Consider the following 15,045-nt stretch of genomic DNA (forward strand, 5'->3'; position numbering starts at 1 on the left):
TGAGTATACCTACAAACTCTTACAATGTGATTCAGAAAAAAAAAAAAAAGACTTCCATAGTCAAGTGCTAGTCAAGGTGTCAGGTCCACTTGTCACTTTTCTCCAGGATGAACTCTTACCTCACTTTAGTCCAGTCACTGTTCTTCCCCCCAAGTCCCCCCAAAGCTGTACTAACACAGGCCTTCCATCTTTCTCCTCTCTTGGAGTGCTGGGAACTTCCTTCATCTACTCAAATCCCTGTCATTTCTTAGAAGCCTTTCTTCAAGTCTCCTGACTATCTTATGAGGAAAAATAATGTTAATATTAAATTTTCCTCCTGTATAGTGGTGAGGAGGTTTTAGGATTTGCACTAAACAGAATTTTTAAAAGGAAGTTCTTGTTTCATATTATTTGAGTTCATATAAATGCCACTTCTAAAAACTTGAAATTAAATATAATCTGTACAACCTTGTCACAGAATGACTGTGATAAATTTACAAAAATTACAAAATATAACAATATAGGCAAAGACAAAGAACATAAATTTAAGGTAAATTACAGCTGGATATATATAGGATCACATTTTATGTCTTTACAAATACCAAGTGAATTCACTGATATTTGTGATAATATAAGAAAGGCATCGTATTAAGGATTTGCCATTCATTGTAACATTTTGCTAAAAACCATTCATATATCTCCACACCAGGATTCAGTATTAAATATTTATTCAAAAAAAATCTAGTTTGGATTTGTTTCCTTGAACTGGATCTATGGTAATCTTCTGAGACGCATGAAAATGAAGGCAATAAAAGACATTCTTGCTTTTCATAATTATCCATGATCAGTCATTATTGCTCTTACGAATACTCTGCATAATCCTCTTAAGGAGACCTCTAGAATGATTATCTGAAATTACATCATAAGAACAATCGTGCTAAAAACAGGAAGAGCTTTATGTGCACATTTATTACTGTTCTATGAGAATGTCTAATAATATGTTTGCTAATCATTTGGGACAGGCAAAAGGCATGAGACAATTTATAGGTGAGAAAGAGTTGCTTTTGGATGATTTTTAATTTCATGAATAATGGTAATGATTTTCAACATAGCTTGTGTTTAAAGAGATGAGAGAAAAGTACCTCCAAGAATTGAGACCATCAACTTGGAAGGTGCAGGGCTGTATGTGTTGGCCAGCTTCCCTTTCCCCCTTCAGACCCAGCCTCTACCTTTCCCATCCTTCTCTGTATCCTGGAAGACTCACCTTAAGAGCACATCCATGGGGCTTCTTGCCTCTGGCTTCCAGGCAGCTTTAGCCCATGGAAGACACCAGCAGGGTGTCAGCGGGCAGGGGTTGGCAGGAGATGCATTTCTTTTCCAAAGACCACAGCTGGTAGTGGGTGGCACTTTTCCATAGCTGCAAGCCTCCCTAGTTTCAGGTAACTGTTGCTTCTCCTTGCCCTTTCTGGTCAAGGAGTGGTAGTGGGCCCTTACTACTGTTGGCCCCAGAGTTTTTCTCTATCTCTTACTGGTTTCCCAAACCTTGGCTATACCTTTTAAATTATTCCTGTATTAAATCCTTTCCAATGATCCCTTTTGACCTTTCCCTCCATCTCCTGCCAGGGTCCTGAAATATGTGGTAACCTCCAAGTCCACTCAGAACCTTAACCAAGTGAGAGCATTTTTCATCACAATCAGCTCCTTTCCTTGTTGTTCTACAATAACTGTTGGTTGCTTTTCTTCCCTGGTATCCATTCATTCTTTTTCTTTCACAGCACCTGATTTTTTTCCATTAGAGAACTGTCGCCCCTCATCTTCACTGCAAATGACTTAGGTGAGGCTGATTTCAGCACTATGGCTAAACAAGTTATCCAAGTCAACCCTATTAGACTTATAATCTCAGGACTTTTGTTGGAACAATTGAGGCAGAGAGGCCTTTCTTCACTGAGACAATCAGGTGCCAGGAAAACGTAAGCCTGGAATGGTCAGGCCAACTAGAGGGGAAGCCTGGTAATAAACTAATGAAGTGAACAGGGGAAGAAAGAGATGGACAGGTAGACCTAATACATTATTTAAGTCCCTGGATACCACCATGCCTGAAGCTTATCTTTGGACATTGCAGTTATCAGAGCCCAGGTAAGCTCATTTTGCTCAAGCTAAGTTGAGTTGAGTTTTCCATCACTTGTAATTGAAAGATCGTTGACTATTAAGCCTTTTCCTAATAAGAACACATGCATTTGGAAGAGAGTAAAAAGTGGAGAGTGATAGAGTTGTGACTTTCAAAATTATATCAACCATCCAGATTTATGATTTGTTTTCATCAAGAATACGTAACCTTAATGCATAAACTCATGAAAGGCTATGGGTGGTTTGTATTTATTATGATTCTGGATGTTCCCACCACCTGCATTGTCTCTTTGGTTCTTTGAAATCTCTGAGTGATAGGACAGTACCAAGCCAAACAACCCATTTGGCGTTAAATTTTTAGACTGAGACCCATGCATGATCTGCTGCAAACAAAGAACAATGGTGGAAAACAGCCTAATGGTGTGTTCAAGTATTTATTTAGGTGCCATTTGACTGGGCCTTCTCACATGACAGGGTTCTTTGGCAGGAAAGCTGTTACTGTGACGTTCACTATTCCCATTTACTGTCTATTAGCAAATGAGTCACTGGGAGGTCAGATTATCCCCAAAGTCGAGTGTTCCTGAGCACTCAAGATCAAGTTCAAGGGACAGCAATCATGTGGAAGGACAATGGCAAAGCCTCAATGCTTTGAAATAGAGAGAAAGACTAACTCCCAAGAGATGGTCACAAAGTGAGTTTTACTATCTCCAACATATCATTTAACTTGGGAAAAGAAATCAGGAACCATATTAATATGACCCAAAGTCTCCTCCACAGCAGCTGTCCTCCCTGAGACAGAGGCAAAGTCTTTATCTATCTTTTCACACCCTTCCCCGCTCCTGCCTAGCACTGTGCCTCACAAAAGTAGGTGTCCTTTAATGATGAAATTAAAGAGCAGCTGGCTTAAGAGCATACATAAAATATAAGGTGATATAAGGAAAGAGTCAGCACATAATAATTGCTCAAGTAATCCTTGCCGTTATTTGTAAATGTATAATTGACTCTTGAAAGTGTCTGTGTTATTAACAAACAGGCCCATCAAAACCCACATAAACCCTTTTTAAGCAATAATTTTGACTACCTTGACTCCCAAAGCAATAGCTCTGTTATGGGTTTGTGTTATTTTCCCTTCCCTTCATACCCAGATGTTAAAATCAAGCTATTCATCAACTCACTCATCCATCCAGTCAGCAACCCGGACCCTGTGCAGTTTGCCACATATTTGACTAAGTGAAGGTAATCAAAGTTGATTAAGACAAAACCCCCATATAATGTCAAGGCCTGTAGCCTGCTGGAGAGGGATGAGAAATCCACACAGACTGAATGAGAGCAGCAGCCTTTGGAATGAGATAACTTCAGTGGTTACGAGCACTGGGGGGGTCTTGGGGAGGACGACTATTAAAGAGGAAGGTATTTTCCTTACCTTTTCGGCAAGCCAGCCAAGATGCCTTATCTCTCGGCTCCCAGCAATGCCTGTTTTCCCCAGCTGCTCTCTGACCTCAGCAATCACTCGGGTCAGCAGGTCATTAACGTTGGAATGGATGGCACTGAACCATGCCTGAGCGGTGGCTGAGTCCTTGCTCCTTAGGATCACCGTGTGCTTAGCATCTGGAGAGTGGATTTCAAGCTGCCTAGAGGAGCAGAGAGAGAAGGGTTAGAATGTTTCCTGGCAGGTCCGGCTTCCTCAAGACCTGGGTCACAAAGGTGAATTAATTCTTTACTGCCACTTTTAGACATTGTCAGTTTCTCATGGTATGCCTTAATGGTCCTGCCATCCATTCATTCACTCATTAATTCATCCGTGCAGATTTACTGGGTGCCCAGGTACTGGTCTACATAGTGGGAACACAGTTGTGCAACCACCAAATCACCTAAATTAAGGTTATCTGATTTTCTTGTTATTCAGCTGATTTGCTGATTAGTAGTATCATATCAAGACTTCCAAACTGTGAGCTGATACTAATTTGCTTTACTTCTTAATTCACAGAGGATTTTAATAATATACTCACATCCTTGCTGCTGCTGGCAGGAAATAGATTGAAATATATCTAGCCACATGCTTAATCCTGCTGCTCAGTGTTAATCAATTGAGACTATTTTAGAATTGAAGATGACCAAACTTCATATCTTTTAGGAATTTTGTCTGTAGCACATTTAGCTTCCACTTAATTCTCAGACCCATGGTGTAAAGGTGTGAATCAGCCTAGGAAGGGGTAACAGTGGGGAGAGAGATGCACTTAAAGTATTATATTTGAAGTCCAGGCCAGGCGTGGTGGCTCTCGCCTGTAATTCCAGCACTTTGGGAAGCCAAGGCAGGTGGATCACCTGAGGTCAGGAGTTCAAGACCAGCTTGGTCAACATGGTGAAACCCTTTCTCTACAAAAATACAGAAATTAGCCAGACATGATGGCGGGTGCCTGTCATCCCAGTTACTCAGGGGGCTGAGGCAGGAGAATCACTTGAACCCAGGAGGAAGAGGTTGCAGTGAGCCAAGATCAAGCCATTGCACTCCGACCTGGATGACAGAGTCGGACTTGTTCTAAAATAAAATAAAATAAAATAAAATAGTCCAATACCAAAGCTTATGCCAGAACTCTAATTGGATTACTGGAGAAGCAGAGCAAGAGATCTGCATACTGTAATTGTGGTAAGAGAAGGAAATTATCAACAGATACTTTATGTCATTAACTTTTTATTTTGAAGTAATTGTAGATTAGCATGGAGTTGCACAAATAGTAAAAGAAGTCTGGGATGGCCTTTACCAGTTTCCCCCAGTGGTTATATTTTACCTCCTATAATACAGCATCAAAACCAGGAAACTGACATTGGTACAATGTGCATGTATATCCTATGCCATTTTTTTCATGTGTAGATTTCTGTAAACCCCACTGCAATCACAATGCCAAACTACTCCATCACTACAAAGCAGAGATCTTTAATCTCCCCCACAACTACCCTTTCCTTGTCATCTCTCCCCCATCCCCACCACTATCCCAAATCCCTAGGCAACAACTAACCTGTTCTTGTAACTATAATTTTTAGACAGATACTTCTTAATTGCACAGAAAAAAAAAGCATTATTCACTCATGTATATATGCAATAAATATCATTTATTCATTCATGTTTACATTAGAAAGATACAGGGATTGGGAAATTCAAAGCTGAATAGAATTATCCATTTATTAACTTCCTTTCATCCCTTAATAATCAGGCTATTCACTGAGAATTTTCTATGTGCTAGGCAAAATTTTAAATCATTTTATATTACAATATACAATGTTTCTATCAGCCCCATGATTGACATTATTAACTCTCCTTAACAGAAGAAAAAATTGAAGTTTGAAGATAGAGAGGAAGAAGCCATTTACCCACGGCCACACTGTTGGTGATAATGGGATTCAAGCCTATGTTAAATGGGCTCGAAAGCCTATGAATTAAAAAACTATACCACAGTGTCTCTCCTTGAGATTGGACAATGTCCTATGGGCGGCACTCACTGTCTTCTGCAGTGATGTGAAGTCTAGTACTCACTGTCAACAACTATGCCCAATAGTGTCCCACCTAGCTCCTGGGTTTCAAAGTAACAATTTTGCAGATGGCCTAGGTTAGAAGACCCAATGCAACTTGGTCTCATTAACATTTGAAACCAACGTTTTGCAGTGAGTAGACCTTTTCACCACAAGCCTAAGTTGTAGAAGAGGAATGATTTGGAAATTTGGATGTCACTAGGGGAACTTTAGCAATAATTAGCTTTGTAAGGAATTTGCAAAGCCAGTCTCTCCAACAAGATGCCAAAACTTGTATGTGATGGAACAGGGAATTCTTTAGGTGACAACTGTCCTCACACAGAAGAAAAAAAAATCTCACGCCTCTTAGGCACTTTTCGAAAAAATGGGAAATAAATCTAGGGAGTTTTCATTCTCTTCCTAAGTTTTAACTCTTCAATAAAGTTGCATAGCAGAATACAAAGCAGCATTCTCAAGAGCATTGAGAGCTCAACTTCTTTCTCTTTTATTTCTTTAAAACTTTATTTTAGTTGACAATGATGGTTATTAACTGGCTTTTCAGGTTACATTCTACCAATATTCATTATTCTAGGAATTTAAAACATGCAAATACTTCATTTACAATATTTTCTTTTGAAGGCCTTTTTAAAAATTTTGACAAGGGTAACTTTATTAAAACAAAGAACTGAAGATAATGTTAAGGGACTCTACCTCCACCATCTTTCCTAACATATCTTCCTTGAGAAATTGTACAAGGTTAAGTTTGCTTTTTTCCAGTGCTGCTGTTTTGGCTCGCCTTGGTAGCCGCATCTTCATTTCTGATTCTGGCTCTGGAACTCTATGGTTACTTTCAGAGTCAACCTCAGCAAACTGAAGTCTCCTCTTCATCCTAGCTGAAGCTGACACTTTTCTTTGTCCCCTATTAGTCTTTTGCTAAGTAGACTTTGATGGCTGGGTTTCTTTTACATCCCAAAGAAGGGTCACATATGCTTCCTTATTCTTTTCATCTTCATTTTGAAAAATATGCCAATCAAGTTGGCATCCTGTGCTGCTTCAGGTTGGCCACCAAATTCTTTATTTCCTTTTTTCTCACTGAATCTTGATTTTCTCCAAAGCTTTCAGACATGTCCTATCCTTTACTTGCTCCAGAATCCCATTCAATAGAAGCAAATCTTTTGCAAGTTGGCTATTGAGTTCTAAAGAACTCAAGGCTTTTATATAGACCCAAATTTCTGGTGAGCATGGACTTGTTAAGATCTCACTGCAAATTTTTATAGCCAAACTGTCATGTACTGTTAAGGCCTGTTAATCTTAGGAATTCTTGGCCTGAGGATTTAATCTGCTTGGTCTTGTCAAATCTGTAAGTAACTCAATAACGTTTGTGATATCAATTTCAGCTAAAGAAGGTGCAGGAGCACTGGCCAGTATGTGCAGACTTGGAAGAGAAACCTCTTCAAAGCATTCCTGATTAATCCTGCTTACATAAGAAAACCTGGGGGAGATCACACATAGGCAATGTTGAAGTCGAACATCCTTTTCAGTCACAGGACTGTACCATCACGAAATACGATAGGAAAGAATCCTGCTGCTGACCAAAAGCCCAGAAAACATCAGCTTGGCTAGTTCTTCTGTAGCACCTGCCTAAGTTCAGAAACCTCACTATCTTAAGAAACTAGAAAGGAGTTTCAGAATATTCTTCACTGTAAGGGCCTCTTCAACTTCTTACGGCTCTTGCTCAACATCACTGTTTATCTCTGCACGTTCACATTGAAAGGCTTTGATTTTTGTATTTTTAAGTGGTTCAACCCCAAACATTATCAACTGGTCAAAGATTGCCTTTAAAACACTTATTTTTATTGTGACATCATCAATTTGCAAAACCTTCAATAATAACACAAAGTGTTACTTTCAAAATCCTGACTCTGTAATCTGTGGCTCCCAAGCATAAAACAGCCAGATTTCTTACTGTAGGGTAAACACTTATTATTTTAGGAAGAATAAAAAATTCAATGATCCCATTAATGGTTGCGCTTATGCCTGTTGAAATGGACATCTGCTTCAACAGTTCACAGTGTAAGATAAGACGTTCTGTAATGTTTCTGTGTCATTCTCTCATGGACTTCTTTAATTTCACATAGCTCTTTCTCTTTCAAAAGGTTTCTTTTTCCTGGGCGTGGTGGCTCATGCCTGTAAACCCAGCATTTTGGGAGGCCGAGGTGGGTGGATCATGAGGCCAGGAGTTTGAGACCAGCCTGGCCAATATGGTGAAACCTTGTCTCTACTAAAAATACAAAAATTAGGTGGGTGTGGTGGTGCGCGCGCCTGTAGTCACAGCTACTTGGGAGGCTGAGGTAGAAGAATTCCTTGAACCTGGGAGGTGGAGGTTGCAGTGAGCCAAGATGGCGCCACTGCACTCCAGCCCTGGCTACAGAGTGAAAGTCTGTCTCAAAAAAAAAAAAAAAAAAAAAAAGGGTTTCTTTTGGCATAATCTAATGCATTTATTTCTTCTTTTAATTTTGATGTCCAATTAAAATCCTGTAAGGTAATAATATAATAACATTATATTATTAGGTAATATTTTCCAAAGCTTCTTTGGCTTCAATATGCTTAACTTTTATTTGAGTCATCTTGAGTCCTTCCTTTCTTGCATCAGCTGGGTCATCATTAACACCAATGGTAACAATGGGTGCCCCAATCTCTGAGATAATTTCTGTAATAGGTTGTGTGCTCTTATTATCATCTATCATAATGTGGAGCAGTCCTTCAACAATAACAAAAAACCCCCAGGGATATTGGGGTTGTGGGTAGAGTAAGAATCTCCTGTAAAACAACCAGCAGTTTTCTCTTCCTCCTTCTTCATTTATATCCAAAGACCTAATAAGAATCAATTGTCAATCAAAAAAAAATCTCATGACTTTTAGGCTCTTTTCAAAGAAATGGGTAATAAGTCTGGGGTGAGGTTTCATTGTCTCCCAAAGTTCTCACTGTTCAGTAAAGTTGCATAGCAGAACACAAACTAGGATTCTCAAAAGCATTAATGAGAGCTTGGCTTGCTTTTCTTTCCTTTCTTTAAAACTTTATTTTATTTTTAATCGACAATGGTGGCTATCAACTGGCTTTTCAAGTTATTGTATCAATATCTATCATTCTACAAATTTAAAGCATGCCAAATACACCATTTACAGTATTTTCTTTTGAAAACTAGTATTTGGCCGGGCGCGGTGGCTCACGCCTGTAATCCCAGCACTTTGGGAGGCCGAGGCGGGTGGATCACGAGGTCAAGAGATCGAGACCATCCTGGTCAACATGGTGAAACCCCGTCTCTACTAAAACTACAAAACATTAGCTGGGCATGGTGGCGCGTGCCTGTAATCCCAGCTACTCAGGAGGCTGAGGCAGGAGAATTGCCTGAACCCAGGAGGTGGAGGTTGCGGTGAGCTGAGATCGCGCCATTGCACTCCAGCCTGGGTAACAAGAGCGAAACTCCATCTCAAAAAAAAAAAAGAAAACTAGTATTTGTTTTCAAAGAAACAACATCTTGGGAAACTGCCACTCCACAGGTATCACACACACAAAAGTGATGCTGGCAAAAATGAAAGACAGAAAAAAGAGCATTTCCTTTGCTGGGTTGCCAGCATGGCCCTAGGATAAAGCAGACTTGCAGACAGAGGTACAGGCTAGTGATGCGGAGGCCCATTTCTTCCAGGTTTTGACAGCACTTATCATTATTAATTTTTAAGTAAACTTTTAAAGTATAACACACAGACTGAGAAGTGCACAAATTGTAGGGCCCACCTCAGCTGTATTCTTGCAAAGAGAATATATTCGTGTCATCATCACTCAGATCAAGAAACAGAATATTACAGTCATCCCGGAAGTCCCTTTTGTATACCCTTTCCAGTTCCTGTCCTCCAATATAATCACTATTCGAATTTCTGACACTATGGATTCTTTTGCCTCAGGCACAGATGGATGAGTTTTTGTTTGCTCTCATTTGGTGTTGTTACCTGAAGTGTAGGGAGGTTCTAGGACAATTGCTGAGGCAAAGTTGAAGTACCAGGTCCCATATTTTTGGCAGTGGTTCTCAAGGTATGGCCACAGACCAGCAGCATTTGCATCACCTGAGAACTAATTAGAAATGCAAATTATAGGTTCCCATCTCAGGCCTACTTCATTAGGGACTCTGGGGGTGGGGCCCAGCAATCATCCTCCAGGAAAATCTGACTCCAGTTAAGTTTGAGAAGGGCCGCGCCATAGGTTCATTTAAAAAAAGGACTGAGCTTGGTTGTGTGCCAGCTTCCCAATGGCTGAGAGGGACATGCAACAGTGAATTGAACTTCCCCCATTAATTTTCAGAGAAAGAACACAAAAGACACAGAGCAGAGAGGCCTGTTGCTTTTTATCATCAAAAAGAACAGCAAGGTTCTCAACCAAAAGTATCCTTCAGATATCCTTTAATAGGCTTCTTTTTAAAAACCATTCAGTTAAATATAAATAGTTGGACCCCATCTCAGTCCTGGTGAGTAAAAATCTCCAGGGATTGAAGCCTGGAAATATGCTTTAAATGTGCCACAAATTATATAGATTAAAGACCACCGCAGGCCTCTCTCAGGCCAAGCTGGAGCCCCCTAAGGGGCTACGCTATTGGTAGTTGTCCCCAGAAGGGCAATACAACAGATGGCTTGGGAAGAGTATGTTAGTTATGGACTACTGACTAACAAATTCCCTCCTCCAATTGAAATTTGGCTTAAAATTCCAGGCCAGGCACAGTGATTCATGCCTGTGATCCCAGCACTTTGGGAGGCTTAAGTGGGAGGATTACTTGAGCTCAGGGGTTTAAGGCCAGCCTGGGCAAGGAGGGAGGCCCCATCTCTATAAAAAGTTGAGAAATTAGTCAGGCATGGTGGTGTACATCTGTTGTCCCAGCTATGCAGGAGGGTGAGGTGGGAGGACTGCCTGAGGCCAGGAGGTCAAGGCTGCAGTAAAAGCCATGATTGTACTACTGCACTGTAGCCTGGGTGACAGAGCCAGACCCTGTCTGAAAAACAAAAACAAAGTTCCAAACATCTGTTATCTCACAGTGTCTGTAGGTCAGGAGTTTGGGAATGGCTCAGCTGAGTAGTTCTGGCTCAGGAATTTGCGGTCGGGATGCTAACAGGGGCTGCAGGCATTTATTTGAAGACTTGACTGGGGTTGAGGATCCACTACTAAGATGGCTCCCTCTTACGGCCATTGGCCAAAAGCCTCCATTCTTTGCCATGCGAGCTTTTCCAGAGGCTGCTTGAGTGTCCTCCTGACGTGGCAGCTAATTTCCTCCAAAGGAAAAAAGGAACTGCTATGCCTTTTGTGACCTGGTCTTCAAAGGCACGCATCCTGTTTGTTGTTGATGTTGTTTGTTTTTAAAATTTCAATAGTTTTGGGGGAACAGGTGATTTTTGGTTACATGGGTTTTTTTAGTGGTGATTTCTGAGATTTTGGTGTACCTGTCATCCAAGTACCGTACACTGTACCCAATGTGCAGTCTTTTATCCTTCACCCTGCTCTGACCCTTCCTCCTGAGTCCCCAGAGTCCATTTATAAGTAAGAACATATGATATTTGGTTTTCCACTCCTGAGTTACTTCAGTTAGAATAATAGTTTCTGTCTCCAACCAGGCGGCTGTAAATGCCATTATTTTGTTCCTTTTTTATGACTGAGTAGTATTCCGTGGTGTATGCATACCACATTTTCTGTATCCACTCATTGGTTGATGGGGATTTAGGTTGGTTCCATATTTTTGCTATTGTGAATTGTGCTGCTATAAACATGTATGTGCAAGTGTCGTTTGCATATAATGACTTCTTTTCCTCTGGGTAGATACCCAGTGGTGGGATTGCTGGATCAAATGGTAGTTCTACTTTTAGTTCTTTAAGGAACCTCCATCCTGTTTTCTATAGAGGTTTTACTAGTTTACATTCCCACCAGCAGACACACCACGAGTTTTGGGTTATTTTTGTTGCTGTTGTTAGAAGTGAGTCACGGCTGGGCGTGGTGGCTCACGCCTGTAATCCCAGGACTTTGGGAGGCTAAGTCAGTGGATCACGGGGTCAGGAGATTGAGACCATCCTGGCCAACATGGTGAAACCCCATCTCTACTAAAATACAAAAAAAACTAGCTGGGCACAGTGGCAGGCACCTGTAGTCCCAGCTACTCGGGAGGCTGAGGCAAGAGAATCGCCTGAACCCAGGAGGCAGAGGTTGCAGTGAGCCAAGATTGTGCCACTGTACTCCAGCCTGGCGACAAAGCGAGACTCTGTCTCCAAAAAAAAAAAAAAAAGAAAGAAGTGAATCACTAAGTCTAATACACATTCCAGAAAATGAGAACTAGGCGCCATTAGGACAGAAGGAAGAGTACCAAGGCATTTGCACATGTATCTATGTCTTAAAACCACCACAGAGAAGCTTTCAGATGAAGCAAAGTCCTGCAAAGAGCTTGTTTGCAAATGTAGAGGGAGAGTTTTTGGAGCTGTGAACCAGTAGCCTATGAAGATCTTGCAGATCCATACAAAGTGAGAAATCATCGGTTTTGACTAAGCTTTGGCTCTGGATTACACTATGAGACATATGGTAGACCTAGGAGTCGATGACAACAGGAGAGATGAGAATGAGCCTCCCATTGACAACACATGAGAGCAGCATGAAACCACCAAGTATGATGGTGGGCTAAGAACTGTCGGGCTGATCTGACAAAAGTTTGGCAGGGGAAAAAGTGTCAATTATCTGTGCAGTGAATAATTAAAAGAATTCAGCAACCTACATTCCTCTTTCCTTCCTCATCCCCAACAAAACCCAAAGGGAGAGAAGAAAGAGCTAAAAACTCCCTCTTTTAATATCAATGAGCGCTACTATCTAAGGCAAACAATAGGTACTTGGTATCCCTGAAGTTCTTCAAATCCTGGGAAACAACTCAAGATTCTCAACAAGGTCATGGGGTGATTTTATACCATATATTTCCATTACCTAGCATAAACTGAACTTCAAATATGCATATTTTGACCTAATTTGTTATTTGATCTCATTTTACCAAAAGGTGATCCAGTGTAATACATATTATACCAGAATAGAAAGCGATGGAGGGAAAGAAATTCCATTCCTGACTGGCTGTGCAATAGTTCTTTCAGCAGCCCATATTCTCACCAATGTAAAAGACGCATGCTGGAATGCATGTGGATTTTGGATTCAGATTGGCTTTATGACTTACTGGCTGTGAAGCATTAGGCAAGTTACTTAAATTCTCTAAGCCTCAATTTCTTTATCTGTAGAATGCCTCCATATACTTGTCTATTGAGATTATTGAAAAGATTAAATGAAATAACATGCATGAGATGTCACAGTGCCATGCCCATCTTGATCAGTATTTCCAGTTTACAATGAATAGTCTTTCCAAATTTGTGTACAGTAAAATTGTATTGGTCCGATGAAGCATGGAGAGTCCTCCAGGGCAGGTGGGCTATTGTCCAACTCCTTTCCAGAGTACTGGGACTTGAAGAAAAATGCAAGCCCCAGGAAAAACTAAAAGGTTATACAAAGCCTCTTTCTACCATCCTGGAATGGGAAAAAAAATAACTTTAGGGAAAGATGCATGAGTCTTTTGAAAGATACTGAAAGATTTGGGGCAAACCTGATAACATGTCACCCCTTAACCTATCTACCTCTTTGTTCTAAAAACAAAAAACAGCACAAGTTAATGAGAGTTGTGGCCATAACTAAAACTAAAATTAGCTGTTTAGTCTCTTTGCTTTTTCATAGCCTGAGCTAATCAGTGACTGTGGGGTGAAAAGAGATTGGAAATAGTTTCATTTTTCAGTAGGTTTTTTGCCGACAACACACCTCAAAAGAACCATTTTGTAGGTCCAAATGTTTAGTATTATGTGTTCTTTTAAAAAGGTAGTTTCAACTCCAATAATTACATAATCAACATATGGAAGGTGATAAAATGAAGAAATGCAGTAAGAAGAGGGTAGGGAGAAGGAGAGAAAAAGGAACACAGGAAAAACTCAAGAGCGAAAACCAAGTGGTGTGTGAAAATGTCATTGTGCCTGGGTGGTTGAAGTCATTAAAGTCAGAGAGCCAAAAATACCTAACAGTGGAGCGAAGAAAAGCGCCGGACAGAACAGTGAGAATAACATATCACTGATGTAAAAACAACCCATGTGATGCTTGTAAATGTGGAAACCATCCCTGGAGGGGAATAGAGATGGGTTCAATTAGGAGAGAAACTGAGTGACAAGAGGGCAAGATTGGAAGGGAGATTTTTACTGTATAACTTTATACTTTTAAATTTTGTGCCATGTGAATGTATTGTGTATTCAATGCATTTAAACAGAAGAGGAGAAGGAAGGGCCATAGGATAGATCTGTTGGTTAAAACCATCTTGTCTCAGGTCTAAGCTGTCATTTATAAACTATCCTTCTTATGGCTATCTGTTGTTTGTCTGCCATTTCCATACCCTGCTTTTCTGGTAACAGGCTTTATCCTCATTCTCATTCTATGTGGTCTGGGGGATTTGATGGCTTGTTGGTTATAGGTGTGAACCAGTTCAGACCAAAGAGATCCAGGCCCAGGGTTTCTGCTGGAATAATTGTTAAGGAGACTTCCCAACCCCCATTGTAAATACTGAGGGGTTGGATGCAATCATGGATCTGTGATGACCCTCGAGAGGGGAGGACCTGCCTGCCAGTGAAGGCAGCACAGAGGAAAGCAGAGCTGAGACACAGGGATCTGGATCCAGTCTACCTGACACGCTCTATCCTGCAACTTTTCTTCTATCTTCCTTTTTTTTTTTTCTTAAGCCAGTTCAAGTTGAGCTACTTCAAAATACAACTAAAAGTCCTGAATCATACACTGACCTCAAATAGGTCTTTTCATTTCTATGAGCCTCGAGTTTCCTCATCCCTATAAAATTGAGATGGCGGTGGTAACGATCAAAATGGTGATGGTGTTGGTAACGAAGGTGATAGCATTCCGAGGGTTACTAGAGGATCAGATGAGATAATAATTATGAAAGTGCTTTGTGACCTCATGTTAGGTAGTTGTCACTTATGATATTAGCATTTTAAGACTTCCTGTTGACTCAGGAAACCGGGGAAAAAAAACTATATCAGTGAACATAATGTTTTCATATTATCTATACCTATGGACACATAAAAACAAGTTAGGTCTCTCTTAGAAATTCTATTAGCAAAGAGTCAAGGCATGCATATTGAAACAGAAAATCCCAGTAAATCTCTTGGGTTACAAAACAGAGTAAGAAATATGCAGTGCTGTCACAGCCAATTAGCAAGTGTTCCAGAACACTCATGAGGTGTCTGGTGTGTGTTACGTCCGTAGAGGCACCTGGCATGAGGTGTCTGGTGTGTGTTACGTCCGTAGAGGCACCTGGCATGAGGTGTC

General features: G+C 40.6%; 1 protein-coding gene and 1 pseudogene across 2 annotated transcripts in view; both read right to left on the reverse strand.

Moving 5' to 3' along the window:
* The window catches only part of SNTB1 (syntrophin beta 1), a 277,787-nt gene that overhangs the window by 104,454 nt on the left and 158,288 nt on the right, over positions 1-15,045 (reverse strand). For both annotated transcript variants that reach the window (XM_037739320.1, XM_017530713.2), the window contains one exon: positions 3,530-3,737. In XM_037739320.1, coding sequence (XP_037595248.1) covers positions 3,530-3,737 — 208 coding nt within the window. The remainder of the gene's footprint in view (positions 1-3,529; positions 3,738-15,045) is intronic.
* On the reverse strand, positions 5,332-8,498 carry LOC108305942 (annotated as a pseudogene).

This window comes from Cebus imitator, unplaced genomic scaffold (assembly GCF_001604975.1).
Source record: "Cebus imitator isolate Cc_AM_T3 unplaced genomic scaffold, Cebus_imitator-1.0 Scaffold68, whole genome shotgun sequence".
Classification (NCBI taxonomy): domain Eukaryota; kingdom Metazoa; phylum Chordata; class Mammalia; order Primates; family Cebidae; genus Cebus; species Cebus imitator.